Source organism: Phaenicophaeus curvirostris, chromosome Z, assembly GCF_032191515.1.
Source record: "Phaenicophaeus curvirostris isolate KB17595 chromosome Z, BPBGC_Pcur_1.0, whole genome shotgun sequence".
NCBI classification, from domain to species: Eukaryota; Metazoa; Chordata; class Aves; order Cuculiformes; family Cuculidae; genus Phaenicophaeus; species Phaenicophaeus curvirostris.
Window position 1 is genome coordinate 52,001,889 of NC_091431.1, and position 24,799 is coordinate 52,026,687.

At 42.3% G+C, this 24,799-nt stretch overlaps 1 protein-coding gene across 1 annotated transcript in view; it reads right to left on the reverse strand.

The window, feature by feature from the left end:
• HOMER1 (homer scaffold protein 1) overlaps positions 1-18,922 on the reverse strand; it is an 88,235-nt gene extending 69,313 nt beyond the window's left edge. The window contains exon 1 of the mRNA XM_069881218.1: positions 18,722-18,922. Within this exon, the coding sequence (XP_069737319.1) occupies positions 18,722-18,726 (5 nt within the window). The 5' untranslated portion in view covers positions 18,727-18,922. The remainder of the gene's footprint in view (positions 1-18,721) is intronic.
• Positions 18,923-24,799: the final 5,877 nt, after the last annotated feature.

The window sequence follows — 24,799 nt, forward strand, 5'->3', positions numbered from 1 at the left end:
ATTTCAAGAGGCGTATTTTTAATACTTTTTTCTGCCCAAAATAAAGCAAATGAAGAAAAAAAATGGATTTTGAGAGTTTATAGTCAAAGGGGTTTAATCTGGCCTCCCTACAAAGGGGTACATGTGAACTCTCGGAAATATCTCTACTGCTTGGCAGCAAGAGCAGCTGAGACCAGCTGCCTTCAGCAGCAGAACTATTTTACTCAGCTAAGAGTTAAAGCTCATTGAAGCTCATCTGCCAGAAATCACCAAGCTAGAAGACGTTGGGTAGCCATTTTCCTGATCCCAACCCCTTGCACACAAAAGTTATACAAAGGTGACTGTTACAGACCTTTTGTTTAACAGAATCTTTAACATTAATTCTTATCACTCTTTTGAATATCTACAATTACTTCTTCAATCAAACTTTATTTCTTATCTTCACTATCAAATATATTTTGCATTTACCTCCAAATTAAGCATATCCAAATGTAACGCAATACATACTGCCATAACACAACCAGTTTTCTAACTCTGGAAAGTTAAAGAGCCCATCAAAATTAAAATCTTAGGAGTCTGACAATTATTTGGATGAAGATTGACACAGAAAGGAGAAAATAAAGGTTCTGTGCACATTAACTAAAAAGACAAAAGAGGAGCTGAATCCTAATTGTAGATGTGTGGTTAATGAATACATATTTGACCAGCCTGATATTCAGTTCTGCCACAATACAGTGTATCACACAACTGGGACTTTCCACGGGTTAGGGTTTTAATACATGAAAGGCAGGCAAAACCTACACAACTAAAGCAAATGGGAGTGTCAGTAAAAGACCGATTTTTCAGCCCTGAGCTGCTGCTCTCTGGCAGTGTCAGCAAAAATTCCCTCACAGCCCCAGCTAAATATCCTTAATTTGTTTGATGAGGTGTCCTGCATATTCCTGCAGATTGCTCCACAATGTTGCTCAAAGACAAACCAGCGCACTTTGCAGGGCACGTGTGCGGGTCTGGCACAGGCATTACAGAGGGGTATGGAACAGCATAAATGAAGCAGACTCACTCTTTTTAATCACTTCTGATAAAGCTAGAGTTACAGTCTTTTCTTTCCATGTTTTAACCAGAGCTACAGCTCTGCTGAATGACAAGCTGTCCACATTCTGTGGAAAAAAAAGTATATCTCCATTGAACTAGCTGGATAAATCATGATTTTGCCAGATGACTGGGGTAATTAGGATTTTTTTCTAACAAAGACGCTAAACTTCAGATGTCTCTTGAATTAGAACAACTTTTTGACACTTGATGATGAACATTTATAACAATTATTTCTTCAAGCAAATGGAAATTATACACCTTATGTCTACAGGACTAAATGTGTTACAGAATCAGTTACTGATATGCCACTGAAGTCCTTCAAAGCTGCTGTACAATTAGGTCATACGTTCCCATTTGTAGCAACATATGACAGAGCTACTTAAATTTTAGATTTGCTAAAACTTTCAGAAACAAACAAAAGGCAGTAAGAAAAACATACACAAGATTTGTAATTTCAGCTGATCAATCTTTACTCAAACTTTTTGTTCTTCCACTGTCCGCACAGGACATGATGCCCTCCCAATCTCAAAGTTTCAATTAAGTCAGCTGAAGTAATGCTAGTTATAGGAGTATTAGTTAAATGGAGAATAGTTTAATTTTCCCCCTACTAAGTGTCCTATTACTCTATACTAAAATCATATTTTATGATAGATAATAGATAATATATATTTTTATATATAAGAATTTAAAACCTACTTTTGCCTATATAGTGTTGAGATAGGAAAAAGAGAACAGTTTTAAAAAACAAAAAAAAAAATCTGTAAAATTCATTGACAGTTCTTTCCTCTCCTTTTACTTCCTCTTTCATCTCTCTCTTGCAATTCTTTCATTACCACAAAGTATTTAGTATTAATTAAAGACACCAATAGGAACTAAGAAGAGAACTCATCACTACTTAGGAAAAGAAGTATTTCATTTCTCCAGAAATATCCTGATGCTGAAACTAACAAGAATACCATAATAACATCCTCTGACTACTAAAAATGTCTCCTCAGGCATGGCAGAAACATTAAGGATAATACACTGCTGTTCTTCATCAGCATGGACTGCAACATTACAATGGTCAAACACAGACTAAAAAGAAATAAGTGCCAAGTCCTCCTGGACTTAAGTAGCAATGTGAGGACTAAAAAAACATGAGAAGTACCACTCAAGCAGGCAGACTCACATCGGAATTTTTCATCACTGATACAGAAATCTGTTCACCAACACACGATTAGTCCCTGGCTTAGGAGAAAAACTTGTGTCCTTACAGTTGAATCAACAGTGTTTTCAACCACTCTTTCCATTCTGACATCTTAACATTATCTTCTTCAAAAAAATGCAGACTATTGAATACAAGAACTTCAGTTTTCATTTTTCCATATATTAGACTAACTAAAGCTTTCACAAAAGAAGCTTAAGTTAGTACAGAAGGCTAGAAAGAACTTTCCTTGCTAATCCATAATCAATATTTGCCTTTTTTTTTTTTTTTTTTTTTTAGAAAAAGCATATGTTCTTTGGTATGTCTGGTACTTTCAGATCATGCCAAAACTAGTACTGAAGACCTCTGTTCCTTTATTTATTTCCCACACTGTTGCTTATAACAACTCCAAAGTTATTTTCATTGCAATAATATCCACAACTTCAAGGCTGGGATTCTGCCATATCTGTTAGTGCAAAAACAATAAGGTCACTGAAAAGCAGGTATGAAATTCTACAACATCAGTTGATGTTCTACTTGTCTCCCCTTATGGTGTGTTAATAATGCTTTTTTTTTTTTTTTTAATTAGACACCCTCCTCCTTCCCCCATCTCCAGTGGGCTACATTGATAGGGTTTTGGTAGGGAGGGTTGCTACACCATGTGGGATGGGGTCAGGGTCTGCCCTGTGCAGACACGAGAGCAGACCAGGATTAGGCTTGGAGATAAAAAGAAAAAAGACCTAAGCAGAGGTGTCATCTTTATATAACAGCCTCTTGGATCCTCAAATCGTCCAAATACACTACAAGTTTTAGGTCTAAGCAGAGCTATTTCCCCCAACCAGTACGACAAAAGGAGATCAATAAGCATGTCCAGCAGGACAGGGTCCTCCTACTCAGTTCAGCTTTGATAGCTCTAAAGTATCTATCAAGTAATGGGAAATCAATGAGAACAAATATTTATGTCAAACATTTCACCAATTTCTTTTCCCCTGATAAGGGTCTTAAAAACTCCAAAGTCTGTTATCCAAGCTGGCTTTGATGCACATGGAGTCCACACACAAGACTGTTCATGAGACAAGTTGAAACAAAATGTGTCTTGGAAGTCCTTTTCATCACATTTGCAAGCTGCAAAGACAGCAAGATCTCACCCTTCAGATTTTGGTCTCAGAGTTTCAGAGGAAGATGATGTCCTATGCATCCAATAGCCCTGTGCTCAGAACTGGAGTACAACCACACTCCAAGTTCCCTATCCACAACAAAGACTGGACAAAAAGCATGCTGCCCTCAGCCCATCACAGTCACAGGCAGCCCCTGGCAGTCCCTGCAAGCTCTCGCAGTGGTCATCGCACACGTTTGTGCAGGTGGTAATTTTGCACAGAGTTGAGTCCTGAGCCTCTGTAAGATTTGCCACCCAATGTAATTTCTCCTCATATTAGGCATGAATCCCCTGCATAATCTCTTAGGCATCTGCTAATTATCCTCAGACTTAGAATTGGACAAAGACCTTCTTGTTTTTTCAAAATGACAGCATATCAAGACTACTGCTTTCTCCCAATGACCTGCTACAGTATTAAAAAATACTCTCCCTATCTTGTTCGTAAAGCTGTAGTAAGCTTTGTTAGTCTAAGCAGCCTGAGGAGAGATCCCTAAAAATAAATGAGGAGAGTTGAGTAAAAGTGCAGCTATAGTCAACTATGACATCAAAACATGGCCAATGGGACTCTGAGTGAACAAGCTCTGCAAACACAATTCAAAGCTATGGAAAACCAGAGAATTTTCCTTATTCCTAAAATTGCTGTTAAGTCTGATAAATACTGAATATGGTAGCTTGTGGTACAGTATTGCATAACATTGACTTCCTGTTGCATGGAGACAGTTCTGAAATAATGTCTTTTTTTCTGGATAGAAAAAGACTCACAATGGCCACCTTGAAATAAAAATAATTATAAAATAATTGACAAAACATACTCAGCATACTTGTGAAAAGAGTACACCTTAACATTTTACTTCTATAGTATTTACATACAACAACTTTAATGTCCCAAAAGATCTTTGAGATAACAAAACTAGTGGAAGTTACAATCAAGCAACCAAACTGAAATCTCTCCCATACCACCAGTGGTTTCCCTAGTTTTACACTTACATACTTAAACCTGCTTTTGCCATTTTGTTTTGAGTTTGAGTCAAACTTAATCAAGGTCAGCAAAAGCTGAGGAAGTTGTTCCTAAAAACCTTACTAAGTTTTTTGTGCTCAGTCAGATATTAATACCTACTACCTATAAAATTTAACGAGTTATACAATATGTTGTATAGCTACATAATACTGCATGGAGCAGTCCCTTCAAGCTTTTTTTCTTAACTGTTTTGTTCCCATTTAACAATGATCTTTTAGTATTAGGCCATTAACTGCTTCAGAGTTATCATACTATCATAAATAACACCAGCAATTTTTCAGAATCTGAAGGGAAAAAAAATGGTCTAGAAACCTTACAGGTTTAATGAAAGGTAAGTGAAAATACATTTACCTTTGCTAGAAATATTATATGCTGCAAGTTAGATTTTCAATGATCTGTTTTTTCACAACCAAAGCGTTTCACAGTACTTAATGGACATAAGGTACAGGAATTCAGAAGAAACACATTTAGTGATCTGCTCACATTTACATTTCTATGAAATCAGAGTTTTGTCATGGGTTATCAGGACACAAGCCTTGCTGATATACCGTAAGACAGATGCCAGGCCTGCTGGCTTAATCAGCTTGGCCAGTTTCAATACATAGTTTTTCCAAGGGAAAGTTTTAGACTATGTTTTTAAGATTAATTTTTATAAATCTACAAAAGACAATTTGATGCCCAGTACCGCCTGTTTAGAGGGAGGAAAGGTTCACAACCCACTGTAGTCTCTGCCCCCTAGCCTGCACCTCTGTGCACACTACAGTATCCATGCTTCTTTATCCATGTTTCCGCTCTAGTCATACAAAGAAGTTTCAAAGATGGTAGAAATACAGAACGTGGTTTGAAGTAATTCCAATCCTATTAAACTGCAGATCAGACTTTGAAAATACAGAATTATTTGAACACTAGATTTTTAAAGTTCCCTATATGTCCAATAACTTTAGAAGATAATGGCAAACCCATCACTGAATCAACGAAACAGCTTCTAACAAAAGATAGAAAAAAAACATTACTTGTCTCCCCTCTCAAAACTGCAGTGCGCAACAGTAACATTAATGTTGAGTAAACTGAGTTCATAGCTGGTTTTAGAATTCAAATTTACTTAGCAGCTTTAATACAGTGAATGGAAGATTACAACATAGTCAAAGATACTGTCCAAGCTGTAAGGGATTTTTAATATCGGAAATGATTCTGTGATGGTTCATATAAAAGGCCCTGGAAAACAGCCCACAGGACAAGACTTCAGAGCACTGGTATTACTTATAATGAAGGCAGACAATTGGACCTAACAGAAATACCATGGTATCCATTCCAGTGGAAATGTGACAGAGAACTTCATATTCATCCAATTTCACACCCACACCATTCATGCTGAAAAGACAATTTATCACATAGTCCTGCACTGTTCATTCCATAAGGAGCTGTTGATAATGACAGCAATCCCTTTTCTTCTTTATCAAGTTTGTTTGTTTGTTTGTTCAAAGTATCTGTATAAATAGTAGAATTAACAAAATTTGGTCTTAAAGAAAATTCTAACTCACAGCTGGACCTTCAGTGTTCAATGAAAGGAAGCTTCCACCTGAAACTTTACAGCATCTTCAGGCAGAATATTTGACCCAAGAGACTCCTGTGACTCAGAAGTCAAGCTTTTGCTCTCTCAACTAGAAGTCTTTTTGACCTGGACCTTTGCTTCCATAAAATTCTCAGAAATCTATTATCTTTGAAATTTCAATGTCCCTACAAAGACTAGTTGACATTTGAGAGCTATTCAGACAGGAGGGGGGACAGTTGCACTCTATCTGCATACCTTAAAAACCTAGGCTTTTTTTTTAAAACAAACAAACAAACAAAAACACTTAACTATTGGCTAAGAAGTATATGCAAAACACATATGCATACGGCTAGATGCAAAGAATATAGTTTTATACAAGGTAGGCTTACTTTAACACCTATGAGTAGACAGAACTAATCAGGTCAGTGATTACGGACTTTCGTTAGTAGAAAAACTGTCTACTTATGATTATTTGTATCAATGAATAAAAGTTTCTGTATGACACAGGAGCCAAGTCAGGAATGCAGTTAACACCACCAGTTTTCTGGAGTTTAAATAAATAGACACTTTCTAGACATGGACCTCAGGAACAGTAGTTCCTGAGTAGTTCCATAATTCTCTGAACCACTACAAGACCTACAATTTTTAGGGGGAACGGGCAGGGGGTGAAAAAAGAAAAGAAGATAAAAGAAAGAAAGAAAAGCCCTGTACCAGCAGAACAAACACCGCTCTTCAAATACAGAAGCAGAGAGGGCAAGAGTACAAAGTTGCTTTTGGTGTCCACAGTGCTGGTAAGCCAGGAGGAGGAAGGCTCCAGATGAGACGTGCTTTTCAATCTACTGCAATCTCCAGAATGCAAAACTATTCTAATCTGGCATGTTTCCCTTGTCACGTTTCAAAGACAGACTCAAATTAGTTCATGGACTCTTAGAGAGATAAAGTTCAGAAGCTTTCTTTGCAAAACAATTTTCAGTTTGTGAGAAGGGCTGTTAATGCCACTCACAAATTACTAATTAGACTGACTGATGCTGAATAAACAAAGTGAAAATTAAGCCAAATCGGATGGGGCCACTGAGGTGCTGTTGCTGAGGTGCTGTTGATGGGGAAAAACAGTGCCCTGCAGCCACATGAAGACTGCTTGATGTTAATCTTACTGTTTAGTGGGATATCAGGGTCATAAGGCAGCAGCTGTATAAGTGCCACCCAGAGCTGTACATTCAAACAACTGACAGATTGAAACTCCTTGCTTTGTCCTGAAATGAAAGCATAAGATTTCCAAAAAATCAGCACCCTCTGTTCTGAAGTTTGGTTAGATCAATTTACTTGCTGTAATGAAATCCTTCAGCAGCACTGACAAGTGTCACTGTGTGCAGCTAGTGCATCAAGAAGGAATCAAGAACAGAGGCTCGGCACTAGAACACCCAGTCACGCAGCACTAAAGTAAGAGTGGGAATCCTACATTAGCCTCAGTTCCACAAAACACAGCAGAATTCAACAAACAAGGTAAACACAGTATTTCCTAAGTTAACTTTCAGTGTCATTTTGTGCAATTTTACCAAGTCTCATCGTTGTCCACGTCCCTCTAGATGACATCCCATCCTTCTGGTGTGTCAACTGCATCACTCAGGTTAGTGTTATCTGCAAACTTGCTGAAGGTACACTCGATCTCACTGTCTGTATCGTTGATGAAGATATTAAACAGCACTGGTCCCAGTATGGACCTGAGGGACACCACTTGTCATGGATCTCCATCTGAACATAGAGCCATTGACCGCTACTCTCTGAATGCAACCATCCAACTAATTCCTTATCCATAGAGCAGTCCACCCATCAAATCCATCTCTCTCCAATTTAGAGAGTAGGATGTTGTAAGGGACTGTATAAAAGGCTTTACCGAAGTCCCGACAGATCACATACATTGCTATTCCTGTGACGTGGTCACTCCATCACAGAAAGACACTAGGTTGGTCTGGCAGGACTCACCCTTGATGAAGTCACACTGGCTGTCTCAAAAAATCTCCCTGCACCTTGGCCTTCCTGACTCCACTACAACAACTGGGCAGTGTCCCTAGACTCTTCCCAGGTCCCTTACCCCTGCCTGCACTGCCTGTGCAGCTTCCTCTCACTCTTCAGTTTGACCAGCAGGTCTTGACTCAGCCATGCTGGTCTCTTCCCCTCCCTGCCTGATTTCCTGCATCTGAGAACTGAGCACTCCTATGCTCTATGGAAATCATCGTTAAATATTTGCCAGCTCTGTTCTTGTCCCTTTGAACTATTTCCCAAGGGGTCCTGTTGATTAACTCCTTGAAGAGCTGGAATTTTGTTTTCCTGAAATACAGTGTCCTGACTATACTCTTCACCTGTCCCATATCCTTCTGGACCTTGAAATCCACAAGTGTGTGATTCCTGCATCCCAGGCTGCCTCCAATCTTGATGTCACTGATGAGCTCCCTTGCACTGGTGACCATCAGGTCCAGTATTGCACCCACTTTGGGCAGGGGTGTCTACTACCTGGGTTAAAAAGTTATCTTCAATGCACTCTAGGAGCCTCTTGGATTGTCTACTGCTTGTGGTGCTACTTTTCCAGCAGATGTCAGGGGTGGCTGACATCTTCTACATGTGAAAATGCTTCTTACCTTAATGGGCCTGGCCCTTGTCATCCCTTTCTCTTCCAGCTTAAAACCCACAAACCCCTTATTTAATGTTAAGAAGTCATCAGTTGGCAGTCAGTTTTGAGAGCTTTTATGCTTAACTCTCAGAAATAAATTCCCCAAAATAAATCATTAGCACAACCTGCACGTTGAACACGGGCACATCAAGCCCAAGTGATGCTTCCACCAGCACCAGTGGAAGTATCACAACTGACATATGGAGTAGGCAGAACGAACCAGGCTGAAAAAACATGCATTTCATCACTATCTCCATCAACTATCTTCAAACAATTTGCAATCCCATCCAGACTTCTACAGCTACATGCTAAGTTTCAAAAAGAATCACTGGCCCACATCACAAGATAAGACTTGGATTACTTCATTTGTATCAAGGAACTTAATTAGACTCTTAGAAAGGTAAACAAATTAATTTTATATTCGTAAGTAACAAATCAATTTGAATCATCCCACTGAGCACTGCAGGAACTATAAAGCCTCTTTAATTCACTTTGAGCATGCCATTGCCATGCCAGCAAGTCCCTCCCTTCTGATAACTTACAGCCTAGTAAACACTATTGAATTCTGGAAGCAGTGGTTGCATTTGTATTGAGCTGTAACAGGCAGTGACAGATCTGTTTTTCTGATTTTTCACACGAGACATAGACCAAACATGTTCTGAAACTCCTTCTAAGGCAGGACACCCAACTACTGTCTCTGACACACCAACTACTGTGCTGAGGGATATGGTTTAGTGTTTGGTAGGAACGGTTGGACTCGGTGATCCGGTGGGTCTCTTCCAACCTGGTTATTCTGTGATTCTGTGATGGGCTTCCAGAGCAGTCTGCTCATCAAATCACTGAAGGTACTCCTGGGACAGCTCCAAATAATGTTTCCCCCAGTGACATGCCTTGCACTCTCAGGCAACTTCCCACCATAATGGTGAGATTCACAACAAGCATACAGAGCACAATCCATTTTTAAATATATCAGCATGACCACACATCGTTCACAGAGCAAATGGTGTCCTGCATAGCCCATTACAGAGGCCGACATGGGAATGGATACACAGGTCTGCACAATAAGTGTCACCCATGGGACTGTACCAAGTGTTGTGCTATGGCGATGGGCCCCAGCAACTGGAGAGGATCAGTCATACCTGGAGTAGGCTGTCTCATTGATGAGCAGCTCATAGGGAAGACAATCATGCTGGAAACGCAATGGCTGCATCAGCACTAGCCTTGGGTATTGCTACCCAAATAATGTAAAGACACATTACTTCACGTTCCTTATCCTCCAGAAAGGCACCTACAATGACTGTAGTTCTAATCCCAAGACAGAAGGTAAGATCAGGGCTTTACCCAGACGGAAATTGTTTTACTTATTGTAGTTATATAAAACTAAATCAGATCTCAAGAAATTGCTTAGCATTTTGACAAACAAAGCACACACCATACACTTCTGCACAATCTGGGAAGAGTCTAATCAAAGACCAGGAACATGGTCTTCTAACTGCTTGTTAAAAGCTAGCTACTTATTTCAACATGACCCCTTTTATAAAAAGGAATACTTTTCCTTACATGGTACCTGAAAGAACTGGTAGGGTTAAACACACTCAAAACCTATGCATGTACCAAGAAATAGAAGCCTCCTTCACCCACTCTTGACATAAATATCAGAATAGATACTAAATCTAGGAAGTCACACCCCAGTGTTTCTTTACCCAGAAGCACATGCAACATCCTACACGTGTTGCTTGAAGTGACAACAAAGTCCTCTGAATCAGCACAGTCTGAAGTTTTACAGAAACAATAGCCAGTGGCAGAAGCAGGAAAACAACAAGACAAGCAACAAGGTGGAACAGAAGGTAACCTTTACAAGACCTAGACTTGGATCCCATCTGTAAAGGCTGAGTTCGTGCAAGCAATTTGAAGACTGCCACGCCCATCTCTGAGCACTCAGGAGCAACAGTATTCTTTAAATCAAGGATTTAAGGTTGTTACTAAGAAGCAGATGAGAAGGACTTTTAAAATGTATTTTCATGTTAAGTAAAACTGTTCTTTGTAAGAACAATTGGGAAAGTAGGAGATTGCTTGCTTTTGTCTAAGAACTTCCCTCCAGTACAGTATTATTTCTCAACTTCTGCTAACGATAAAAGTAAGTCACAGATGTTTCAGAAAAGGTCCCTATAACATCCTTCAGTCAGCTTCAATAAAAGATCTACTCTAGCATTTGTTTCAACCAGATTTTAAAGATTCATAACTAATGTGGACAGAGACAGGGAATTTCTTTTAAAATACCTATCTCACATTTAAGGTCACTAAGTACATAATAATCAGTAAAAAACTACCTCAGATCTTGAGCAGCCCATAAAGATATGTTGTCAGAGGCATGGGTAGCATTTGCATTCAGATGTGAGGCATCTTAGGGAATCCAGAGTTCGATGGTCAAGTTTCACCGAAACTGTATCAAAATGGGCAGTTACTTAATCATGTGCTTGAGAGCCTGTGCCTTTTTCAAGAAAATTTCCCAAAGTTCCTGGGAGTTTTACTATTGTGCATAGCCAGACACACTGCCATCTGCACTGTGCCATGTTTCTGCAGAACCAAGCCTACCTAGGACTCAAAACAGCAGGGCACCACCTATTCCCAAGTACTACCTGTCATTCCCTGGTGGGAACCCAGTTCCTACCTATATCAAGACACAGAGTTCTGGATGCCTGTGCAGTAGGCTTGCTAAAGCCGATACGGAAAATCCTTCTATGTTTGTGAAAGAACAACAGTAAATATTGACATGGGAGTGACATATACTCAGATGTTGAAAAAGCACATTGAAATCAGTATACAGAAGCTGAAAGTAAGTTAATCCAAAATAAATTGTTCCAGTCTGACTGCAGGTTAAGTCTCTTACTCACACGCAAGTCAGTGAAAGGCACAACTAGTACAAAAGCACCAGTGTTCCAGTTCCAAAGCCAATTGGCCAAAGAGCTGTTTAGGACCTCAGTTTACTGCATGCAATGATTTGACAACAGAGCTACGTGGTATATACTACCCCATATGCTTATTTTTGTTGGCATGGAAAACACTTCAAGCCTAAGAATCCGTGACATGGCTGCACACTCCACAGTAAGTCATTTGTTGGAGAATACACTGGTTTCTGCAATATTACAGTGTACATTCTTTTAGATTTTTGTACAGACAAGCCAAGGCTAGCACACTGTTGGAAATGAACAGGCACAAGGAGCAGAAATTATGAGAATATGTGTCAAAGATGATTTATTTCACCAACACTTCACTGTAAAGTGTTGACCACTTAGAGCTCATTCTTCAGTTTTCAAAACTCAAGGAAGGTCTCATTATATGTCCTGTTACAAGAATAGCTTCAAGATTAACTACGGATTCAAGACTACAGTACACTATTTACAGAACAAATCATTTAAAAGCACTTTAAAAAGACCAAATTCTAAACCACAACATTACCTGCTATGATTTTTACTATGAAAGACTCTATTGAAAGGGAAAAAAATGCCATTTCTCAACAAGCCAAGACTTAACCTACTGGACAGCCTCAAAAAACCCTTTCCAGACTTCATCTTCAAAACAGAGGAGCAGACTGAGACAGGGACAACTCTGAGTCTTGGTCTTTTTGACTACTTCCCACCAAAAGAAACAGACAACACTGTAGCTAAAGGTAGATCTAACCCAGGTGTAACGACACTTCCCTTGTGCCAACCCCTATCTGCCAGGTTACAGGACCGGTGTGCCACACTGCACAAATGTTTGTCCCACAGCAGAAAACAGGCAAAAGCAGCCCCGGTCTTTCCTTTTTCCCATATTTTGGTGGCAAGTTCTGAGAAAGCTTAACAATCAAAGACGTTGACAAAGGATACAGCCACAAACATGGACCCAACAGTGCCTGTGAATTATTTGCGTGTATGTGAAGGAAGAAGAAAAACCTCAGAGGAAATACATATTTCAGGTTCTTCCCTCTTTATTCAGCTAAAAGCCATTAGTCAGAACAATTGACATGCATTGCTTAAGTTAGCTAAGTTCATATCTGTAGCTAAAAAAAAAAAATCATGACTAGACCCTGGAAATGTCAATATAAGCTTGTATCTGGCAATCCAGCATTGTCTACTGCATGCTCAGTGTCTGCTGAGACTAATTTTTTTAACAATGACTTCACCATTACTTGCCACCAGAGAAGCATGTCAGAATGTCGCGTGTTGCCAGAAGCATATTTGTGATGCAGTTCCAGAAAATCAATACAGTAGTCAAACACAGTTCCATTACTTTGCAGAATGGAGCAGACAATACTAACACCACTACCAGGGCTCTGTGTAAATACAACTGAGCCCAACACTGCATGGTGCGAGGCCCACGAACTACATAACCACAGCTCCCTCTAGGATCCTCTCCCCTCTAATTTTGGTGGATCTTACATGGCCCAGTCTTGGAAAAAAATAAAAACTACAATAACTCGCAACAGAATGGGGAAAAGAAACCTATTATTGAAACTAGACCTAAAAGAGGATTTTTCATACTGCAATGCTTCCCTACCCATTGCACCTTAAGATGGAATAAATCTGAAAAAAAGCCTCATAGGGAGGACAGCATGAAACCCTGAACTCGAAAGCATGCTTCTGTAAATATTTTTACATAAGGCTTTCACCTAAGTAGAGCTTTTAAATGAACATTTCAACCTGATGTAGTATCTTAAAAGAGAGATATGGACTGAATACTCTGATTTTTGTTTCTATCGTAAGTAACACAGAATACTTTGTCCTTCTATTACAGTTTCTTGTTATGAAGACTATAACCACAAACTGGGAAGCCTGAGGTTTTTCTCCAGGGCAGGACTGCCTCAGACACAAAGGATACAGTGTTAAAACACAAGCCACTTAATGTTTGTGTGCATATACACATATACATATATACACAAGCACACACACTCAAGTGAGTCCATTACAGACCTGATCTCAACCTCAGTGTTTACGTCCACAACACACTTGCTCTCCTGCTAGCCACCTCTTAAACTGTAACTCCTGGACCAGCAGAGACATAAGCTCTTGGTAATTTTAGGCCTCAACAGTTTCAAAATTAAAGATATCCAAAAGAGTAGAAGAACAAAGTTTCTAACCTGTAAGAAGTGTTTGCATTGTTAGATGGTCACTGATCTGAAATACACTGGAAAACCATAGGCTTAGCTGAAATGGTATCTCAAGCACCTATATTGATGAGAAATTACTAGTAAATTAGTGTTACATCACATGATAATGCTCTTCTGTGTAGTACACTAACACACAGACCTGGATTTGGAAAGCTGTGATTTAAAGGCTGATCAGCTAAGAGCTTTAAATCAAATTACAGTCTTAAGAGACAATCGTAAAGAATAAATGTTTTCTCATAAAATTCCCATAAAAGTGATACTAGAGTTCTACTTATTACTTTTACTAACTAGCAAGCAGAAACACTTTACTGTCAGTTAAGTGTCATTGCCTTCACTGTTTAGAACCACTGGTCTGTCGCAGTATTTCAGGCTATTGCAATCTCTATGGCTTTGAGATTGCCTATTTCCTCAAGTATTGTCTTGACATCTGGTTATTAGTTCTGCAAAGATAATGGGAATTGTGGTAGGGCAAGTACTGTTCGGGAAGAGAAAAATCACAAGAACATGCACAAGAAACATTCATCTCATGTTTTCATTGAGACACGGAGAATAAAAGTAATCTCACCATGATCAATATAAAGGACTGAAATGTTTGGGGTTTTTTTCAGCAGAACTACATAATCTTTAAAATGCATGGAAATACTGAAACTGGTCAATCACAACCTTAAGGCATTACAGATACCTTCACCGGGTCGGCATGGACTTGATGATCTCAAAAGTTTTTTTCCAGCCTAAACAATTCTGTGATTCTGTGTTCGGGATGCTTGTTTATGTGTTGTCAGGCCAGAAGAGCCGGTTTAGATTTCTCATGCTTATTTCATGGTCATAAAACTACTGTGAGAGAAGATAATTCAAGCGTGGTAGAGGTCTTCGCACTTTGCTGCCTGACACAGTAGTTCATTAACCATTTCGGGCCGATTTATATACAGTCCATCTGTTTAGGTACTTATTTTACTGATTTATTTTGGTTTAGATAATCAGGTTTTGTGCGTGTTATCTATAGCCAGTGGTGTTTATTTGTTTCTGTTACACTCTCCACAGAAGACAGCATAACTACTTTGCTGCCATTGCTTTCACACAGTAAGGATCTCATTTTACCCCCCAAGACAGCTGGACAACCAGGAATTGCAGTAACACTGAATTACTGCCAAGAAACCATGCCTTCGGTTCCATTATCTTCAATATTTCTGCGTCAGAGGACTACAGCAAATGGAACTGTTTCTAACATGAAGGTTTGGGAGAGCTATCATTAAGCCCTGTGGAAGGGAAAAGGATAGGGTACCTGACTCAGGACAAATTCAACCATCAACACGGCTTCTGTCTCCTACCAGCTTTGTAGTGTTCACATCTTGTTACCCAGCTACAGAAAAGAAACTGAAGTTTAAGGACAAGTATGTAGCATGGAAACACGTACAAAAGGAAGTCAACAGGCAGCAGACCTAAACCGGTTTCCATAGCAAGCCTTGTCTACCCTACATGTTCAAACACTACAGACTTTTGCATATTTTTAGACTTTAAAGCCTCAAATGGGCTTCATAAAATTTATTACATTTTACAGTTTAGAATTAGCACAATCTGTCAGTTCTTCTGCAGCTATAGCCTCCTCTCTCCAGAATGGGACCCTGCCCCCTAAGCACATTAACCTACTCCCAACGGCCAAAAATTAAAATAAAATGTTTATTTCTAGGCAACTACAATGCTAAAGTACATTCACAGAATCACACAGAATCACAGAACAACCAGGTTGGAAGAGACCCACCGGATCATCGAGTCCAACCGTTCCTATCAAATTCTAAAATATTCAGCTTCCATAATATTCTCCAGCCAACTTAACAATCCCCGTATTCTGCCATATTTAACTGACACATATCATAACGACATTTATGAAGATAGCATACTAAATATAGTCCAACAAAAGCTGAAGTCTTTATAAAGACACCTTGATTAACATGACATGACACACACACAAGCACATCTTACAGAAACTTTCGCCTTGTAGTTCCTTACCATACAGCAAGAAGGAAGGAAAAAGCTAGTAAGATAAATTTGGATAACTGTCCTCAGCACAGAATGCCATAAAGGAAAGTGGTTACAGTGAGACTACCCACTAATAAACCAGGAATTAATCCAACAGATTAACAGGACAGCAGCTTCTCACCCCTACCAGAATTCATGGTTGTGCTGCTTCCATACTGTGTCTAGCATTAAGTGCATTCACCTCAGCCTAAGCAATGACTCTCTCACAGATTACAAATGCAAACTTCCAACTCCCTTGCCCACAGTTGGAAGTAAAAGCAGTACCAGTGACCAGTAAAAAAATGGCAACGGTTTGAAATTTGAAGATGGAATTTACCTGGTCAAAGTATACACTAGTCTAGGCTACCGATACACATCCTCAGTGTGTTTACTTAAGATCTATTTCTTGAGGATTTTTTAATGTAATCAAACCCCTGCTCAAAGAAGGTGGCATAATACTGACAAATTCTGTCTTTCTCAATACTTGTAATACAAGAGAGACATGTTATGAACTAGGACAAAACATGCATTTACACAAAAATCCATGTTTTCCTATTAAGTAAAGCTTATTCTGCGTGGTCAACCCAATAGAAGGGCCTGAAGAAAGTTGTATTAGCCATCAATAACTGTTAATCAGAACTTGTCTTTATGCAACAGGGACAAGGAACTAAGAGAGGAGAGACAGACTGACAGGCAGAGAAGCAAGAGTGGACATCCTACGTGCCTGGCCTACACAATCCTCAGAGCCCAGTTCATTTACCTTCTGTTGTAGGTGAGAAACACCCACAGACATACAGAATACAGCACTGAAGAAGAGCATCTGCTAAACTACCGCACCCAAAGTCCACCCTCTAGGTTCAACTGCCTCAAAACAAGTACCTAATAGCAGCACTGGTCCAGACACCAGTCACCAGCAGCTCGGCACCCACGATGCACACAGCACATCATTACCTGGCTTGCCTGATCAATGCACTGAGTAGGCTGAACTACACTGGCAGAACAGTGACTATAACAAATGAAACTTAGAAAGCCACTGCTGGTTTGGCAAGCCAGTTCCTCTCTCCCATCTCAAGATTTCTGTGTTCTGACCATTAGAACAGGTAAATTCTCCACCAGGCAGGTACTACAAGCTCCCTGTACAAGCTTACGCAGGATAGCTGTAGCTATTAAATGCTATCATACACAGACCAGGTACACTGTTTATCAACCATTTTGCAAGCTGTTTCCAGGGTACTCGATTTTAAGACCTCAGTAGAGTATGAGAAGACTATTTTTACAACTGTAGTGTCTAGAAATACACCTAAATCCATGTTCAGCTTCATTAAGATGCTAACAGAAAAGAGCTACTGAATATAGACCTCTAGTCTGAATACTATCAAATATGTGATATGTAACTGCAGAGCTGGGGTTGGCCCTCGCTTGCATGTGTTTGTTCACATTTAGAGAGCACAGAGCTTATCAGTACCACAGACCTACATTTTTGTCCAACTTGTTAGAAAATGGTCTGCAAAGGAACTCTATACTGCAATATCTCAATGTGTAGTGTCTAAAGAAGCTTCAAAATCTTTGTCAGAAAGTTGTGCCTTCTTGACCTCAATGTGCCAAAATACTACTCAAATCACCATACCTACAACTTCAGTATTTAGGATTATTTCAACTGCCTCTACAGACATGCATTTGTACTATTTGTTAAGAAGCTGCAATACTGAAACACCAGCAGCACTGGTGTTGATGAAATGGGAGAGTCTTTTCTTGTTTAAGTCTGGTTTTTATTTTCAGAAATCCTCAATTTAATTTTGGGGAAAGAACGTTTACCTCTCTTCAACAGATCTGTATTTGTACCATTATGCACTTACCTGACGTATCTACAAACAGAATTGTGATTGTACAGAAACTGGAATGTAAAAACCTGCATAATTCTGTGCCTGCTTAACAGTTTTATGAATACATCCCCAAAAATTCATAGCATCATTTTGCCTTTCGGCAGGTTTTAAAAACACTTTAGATGATTGCAAGCTTGGGATTTTTTCTTCTGCCTTTTTTTTTGTTTTTAATGGAAGTGAAGACAACGGAAAAATAACTAATTTCTTCCTACATCTTGTATCATGAACCCCAGCGACTAGGACAGAGCCAAGGATGCACCTATTATCACTACATGCAAGGAAGCTAATGAATTAAGAGAATTCCAATTGTCCTTAATGGTTTGAGAAAAGGGGCATTTTTAACTTCCATATTAATACATCAATTTCACATTCGAATTCCTGAATGACCAAAATAACAAAAGACATCATTTGGAGCTTTTATGCGTTTTTAGTATTAGGAAACCAGCTCCCTGCTAATGCGTTAGAAGGCTGCCTTGGCTTTGCAGTTAACCAAATCACACCAGATTTCTGCTGCTTGTGAACATGGACGAGCTCCCGTTCCATTCAGAGGCTATCAGGCCGGTACCAGGGTTTATTTCTTCATCTCGCTGTACAAATCACTAATGGTACAACTGCGGAAAGTTTTCACGGGTAGCCACCATCCCTTGATTATCGCCTAATCTAGACGTGACCCCATTCATTTTAAAGATGAAAACCTCAAGCTCACACCCCGATTTACGGGCGGACCCGCTGTAAAAGCGGATCCCCTCAGCGCCTTCTTCGCGTTACCGGGGAAGCCACGCGCCGTTCCCGACCCTCCGAAGGCTCGGTTTAAGTTTCCCCTCGGCTCCCCGGGATGCAGGCAGCCGTTCCCGCGACCGCCGGCGTCTCGGCGAGCCGGGGGCAGGTCCCCGCGGCCGGGGGTTCGGGCAGCCGCCGCGGCTCCTCCGAGCGAGCGCCCTGCCCTCCGCCCCCGCGGGGCCGCCCGGCCCCCCGCCAGCGGCCCCCGCGCCCCGCACAGCCCGGCGGCCCCGCTCGCTCCTTACCCCATGGCGGCCGCCGGTGCCGCGTCCCCGGGGCGCTCCTCGCGGCTCCGCAGCCCCGCGGCGGCTGCGCCGGGCTCGCCGCGCAGGCCCGGAGGGAGCGGGGCCGCCCGCGCCCTTAGGGAGCGCCCCCCGCGGGACGGGCTCCCATGCCCGCCGGCCCCCCGCCGGCAGCGGCTCCGGCCCCCGGGCGGGCGGCGGCGGCGGCGGCTCCGGGAGCGGACGGCTCTGCGGGGCGACGGCGCTCGCCTCCTTCGCTCGGCGGCGGCGACGGCGGCGGCGGCTGCGGCGCTTGTCGCCGGGAGGCGAGCGGTTTCAGTGGCGGAGCGGGCGGGGGCTCCGCGCCGCCGCTCCCCCTAGCAGCCCTGCCGGCAGCGCGGCGGGCACCGGCGCATTCTCCCGAGGCGGCAGAGCGATCCGCGGCACCGGCATCGGGGCTCCCGGCGCGAGGCGGCGGGCACCGCGCTCCCGCGACGCGCCCGCCCGCCCCCGGCTGCGGAGACGCGGGGCGCCGCTCCTCCTTCCCGCGGCGGCTCCGCTCCTCGCCGTCACGCCTTCTGCTGCGGCGAGCGCATCGCGCCGGGGCGCGGCGGGTCGGTCGCTGCCGGCGGGAGGGGCTCCTCTCTGCGGCTCGGCCCCCGCCGCTCTACGGAGGGAGGGAGCGAGCGAGCTGCTCCGGCGCCCCCGAGCCGCGGCCGCCGCCCGCTCACACCCCCCGCTCACAGCTCCGCCACCGCCCGCCCGTCCCCTCGCGGTGGGCAGGCGCAGCCCGCGCCGCCGTCCCGCTCCTCCCGCGGGAGGGGAAGAGCCGCGCCGCGCCGCGCCGAGCCCTACAGCCCTACAGCCCCCCGCCCGCGCCGGCCCCGCTCCACGCCGCACGGGCTCGCTCTGCCTCCATCCTCCGCCCGGGGGACCTTTAAATAGTGCACGTCACCGCGCTCCCCTACGCACCGACGTCACGGGCCGCTGCCGGCGCTGACGCCACCGCGGGTGCGGGGGATGATGTCAGAGCGGCCCGGAAGCGCCGCTGCCGCGGGGGGGAGCGGCGGGGGCGGCGCGGGAGCTCCGGGCGGCGGCCCCTGTCAGTCCCGCCGCTGCCCGCGGAGCCCGTCGACGGGGCCGACGGCGGCTTGTCCCGCGGACACCGGGCACCGCCTGGCGCCCTGCCCCGGCGCGGGCCCCGCGGACGCCTCTGTGAGCTCCCCGCGTGCTCACCGCCCCTAGGCGGTGCCGGCGGCGCTGGATACCTCGCGGGTAACGTGCGTTCCAGCTCCTTGCCGCCTCTGGGACCGCTTTCAGCATCTTCCTGGTCTTGGAGGAAGGAATAAATCACGGTGTTAAGGGAATGAATTGCCCTAAACAATAACGAGAATAATACGAATAAAGTCTTGGCCGGCTGGCAGTTAGAAAGAACGTGACTGTGACAGGAGTTCAGGTTGCGTAGTAATTGAAACAAGGGGCAAATCAAGTATCGAAGGCAGCAGGAACAAAGGACAGACCTGAGCTCACCATGAGGACGTAGTGAGGAAGGAGATGAGATAAAGACCATCAGAGGCTTCTGAAGAGACAAAGAAACTGTCATATGCGTATGAGAGTGGGTGATAAACCATGATAATAAGTCCCCGGAAAAACGATGGACATGTAACATGTTTCCAGGAATCTATGTAGATATGTATGTTTAACCAGTATTTCCCAGAATTTGTGCAAGTTTAACCAGTATAAAAGTCACATAACTAGTCTCAATAGTGGGACACATTAGGTGGATTACCTAGTGTGTACCCTGGTGCCATTTATTAAAGGAATACCTGCTTAATAATCAAATTGGCATTGATTATTGAGTTTTGCTTCTTTACAGCATCAGTCTTTTCCTGCACAAGCGATGTTGTAGCCACCAAAGGCATATGAAACTATTGCGAGTGTTAAGATGGAGTTTACTGATAAGGTACGAGATGTCAATCGCAACATAAGACCCAAGTTTTACCACTGGATGCCATGTCATCGTAAAACATTACAGAACCAACGATGATATGTCCACAGATGTTGCTCTCACAAAAGGTTAATCGTCTTCTCAGAAGATCTCTACTGCCTGGGACCAAGCATATGCCAGAGAATGTCTAAAATGAAAGACAGTGAAAAGATCTATCTAACAATCTGATGTCTCCAGAGAGATACATTCACACTGAGTGGCAACAGCCTGAGGTTTGTTGTGGGCAGTGCTCAGCACATGCATGCTTATGACAGGGCTGCATTATATCTCTGGACTGCCACTGTCATTTCTTGGCTGGATTTCACATACCAACTCTGAAACATATGAGGCACAAGGTGTATTTCACTAAAAATCAAATTAGATGCACAGGCTTTGATCACTAAAAGTGATTGAAGCAGTCCCGAGTGTTGATGGGGGAAAGGTAAAGATCCACAACAGTTCGTTCTTCCATATAATTAGAGTGATAAGAACAAAAGAGACCAAAATAAAAAATAATTCAGGCTAGGTAAATGTTAAAATCACACAGCTCATAAATATATCCCTCTATGTCAAGTAGCTAGGAGCCCAGGTTCAATAGCTTCTGAAAATCCCACATGACATTTTGCACATGGTAATGGCAGGTCAGGAGCAAAGAAACTAAGGCTCTAAATCCAAATATGAGTAACTCAGTTGCATCAGTTTTGTTCTTTCAGCTCAAGCTCACACTAATGCAAATGCTTCATTATTTCATTATATCCGAAGCATTTTGTTTAGATATCACAGAGATGGCTCCATCTGTCTCTGCCTTTCAACTTGTTCACATATTTGGCTCACATGAAGTATGTTTTCCCACTGTATGGGTATGGGTGCAAAATCAGAAATCCCCAAGACTGAAGATAAAAATTAAAAATACAAAAGAAGCACACTGAGCCCTGTAGGAAAGAATTGCGTGTTCACTTGAGAATCAGAGGTGTGAAAATATTCAGGGGCAAAGAAACCCTGCTATCTCCAGAACAACCCTGTGTGGGATAACAGGAGTGCCTTTTCTGACTAGTGAAGAGCCTTATATATTTCATGCTCCTCTAAAAATAATAAAACATAAGTACTGGGACAGAAAAGATTCCAGGTGGGGGAACAGAGCTGTAGGGGCAGAGAATGCATCACTACAAGTAAATCTCACAGTTCATTTTCTTTTTGTTGTTCTAAATTGTTCATTTAAACAGTGTTTGCTGATTACTACATATAGTGTAGAAGCTTCACATAATTGATTATTTCCCTTCCATATTTATTGTTACTTCTTCTCCAGATCTGTCAGAGCTTCCTCTAATCCTTAAGTTTTGTCTCAATTATACCCTTTTATAATTTTGATCAGTTTCCAGGTTGATTTGGTTGAGTTAACATCATTTGTCCTGTGGAAAAAAAGCCTTTGTTTACGCTTGCCAAGCTTACTGAAATCACTTCTCTGTCTTGCCAATCCTCAAATTAAAATATGATACAAAAACATGGTGACATCCATCAGCTAAGGCTGAACTGTACGTGCAGATACAAAGAAAGCAAGCTAGGCGATCAAATCACAGACATTAACAGGAGAAACAATGTGCAATCATCTCTTCTTGAAGACTGTAGTTATATAACATGGAGAAATTTAATAGCGGTGACAAAAGGCTGAACTCTAGTTGATTGTATTGATTTCCCCTGCTACTTTTAAATTTCTTTGCCTAGAGCACTCTGGTGGAGGCAGTGTTGAGCCGTAGAGCACTCTGCCTGATGGAAAATATCAGCAGGTCAGTATCTCTTACTCCACAAAGATACCAAGCAACGCCACAATCAAACAAGATGTGGATGGCTTCACGTAGGGCAAAGCACAAGGTTGTGCAGGAGAAAGACTGATGTTTGATGCTCTGAAGTAGCGTATTCCTGGCACATGCATTCATGCCAGTGACTGAGCTGCCGAAGCCTGTTCTGACACTGAATGGCCAACCAGCTGGGGCAACACCTGTAAACCTGGCAGCAGTATCAATACTTCTGAAGGGAGTGCTGGCTTGAACTTCCCAGTGGGATACCTGTAGATGAAAAAAAAGCCCAGATGGCTGTGCTGTCTGTATATCAAGCCTGCTGAGTATCAACACGGCGACTGGCCTGGCCAAAGCCCTGAAAGAGCAGCAGAACAGAGCTGGAAAAGCAAGAAGCACCACAGGGGTCTGCATTTTTGCCTAACCTTCCATGGAACCTCTGTTTTCTCTATGCAAAACCAGATCTTTACAGGCTGACCACACATCAGTTAGGAGCTAACATTTGCACGGAAAAGAAAAACATGCTTGTAAGAGGCAGGGAAACCCCATTTCTGTGCATGAAGCACTGAGAAGACTTGAACTGCAAGTCCTTGTTCAGCTCAAGAAAAAGGAATTCTAGCTGCACCAAAACCAGAGAGAAACTCTAAGGATGTTTAGGGTACATCAGAGCTGTTATTTTAGAGTAGAAAAATAAAAATCGGTTTGTTTAGTTTATCAAACTAAAATCCAACATAACATAAAATTATGCTCTCCAAATATTTTGGATGAGGTTAACACAAGCAAGGGAGCAAAATGAGCTACTCAAGGCCTAAAGAATAAATCAGTATGAACTCACTAAAAGTATTTTTTCCTGGCATTGCAAAGTCTGTTGATCTTCAAAGAGCTGGTAGCTTCAAGAGTAGCCTTCCAAGACAAGGACTAGGTGCAAAAGAAACAATGATTGAAAAGTGATCGGAGATGGCAACCGTCACTGCCTGCATGTGGGAGGAGGTGAAGGTAGCTGGAAGGATAAAGACATCCTTCCACTAACAGTTCACAGCCTGCAGACACTGCTTCCTCCAGGGCTCTAGGCTGGGGCACTCCTGCTGCTTTCTTACATTAGCTTCTGTTTGGTTTAATACCAGATGAATGTAAATTCCAAAATCCCTAAGGAAACCAAGTATGTTTATTCCCTTTGAAGATGAGGGAGCCAGCACCTCACACTCCCCTGACTTCTCATGCATTGCTGCTATTTTGTGTCTCTTCCTTCCTCCTACTCCTTTATGCCTTTTCCTTGCCCTCTTTTCTCCTGTCTAATCACAAATTTCCCTCCCCACACACATGCTTCTTTCAGTGAGTGGGATCACTTCTCCATCACTTTCCCTTGCAGGATCTGCATTTAATTTATAAATTAAGTAGAGAAAAGAGGGGAAGACAGTAACCGGGGTTCTCTTCTCTGAGCTCAAGGTTTCTGTCTGCATTTTTATCAGTACTGGAAAATCTTCACTGTCATATTAGGTGGGCCTGGGAGAGATTCTGGAGGAATTTACATTCACTGTTTTTTCTCTTGGAATAGATGAAGAAATATACATGTTGCCTTATATTCAACTAAATGTGGTACTCTCAAACTAAGACTAGATTTGTTTTTGAAAGCAACTGTATGACATAATTCCCTGAGATGCCTTATGGTCCAATATTTCTAACTCTGTCCTGTTGCCAGTGAATGCTAGTTTTCCAACACCCACTTCCAATGTTTCATTGTCTTACTACCAGAAATAGATCGCACATCTCCTACACAGCTCTGTGGCACTACACCCCTACAGAAATTTTTTAAAGATATCAAGCCCTGAGTAATGCTTCTATTTCTTAGTCAGGTTTATCAGCAGCTGTTATTTCCTCTAATGTTTTTTCTGACTATACAGAATGCATGGTTTATGACAGTAGACTGATTATGTCAGTTTGTCATTTTTGTCTAATTACTTCAAGTTTATCTAGATAAATCCCTCAGCTTTGCTTCCCCAAACCCTTGCAGATATTTTTGCAGTTTCAGCTGTAGGTACTGGAAATATTGTAAAAAACAGAGTATTTTTCACTTATGAGTTTGGAAATGTAGCAATAATGGTGTTGTAGATCTGTCACCTCTCCAAAAGAATTCATTTCTTGGCAAAACTGTACTTGAAAGCTATGAGTCTTCTTTTCTAGTGTGTTCTTTGTGGAACACATCTGCGAAAACACATACTGATAAAAAAGTTCTTTCAGTCATGTTTACATTATAGGCAATATGGTCTGTGTTTTCAGGAAGAGTAAGTCATAGAAATCATATGGCATTTTTCTTTTTGATCA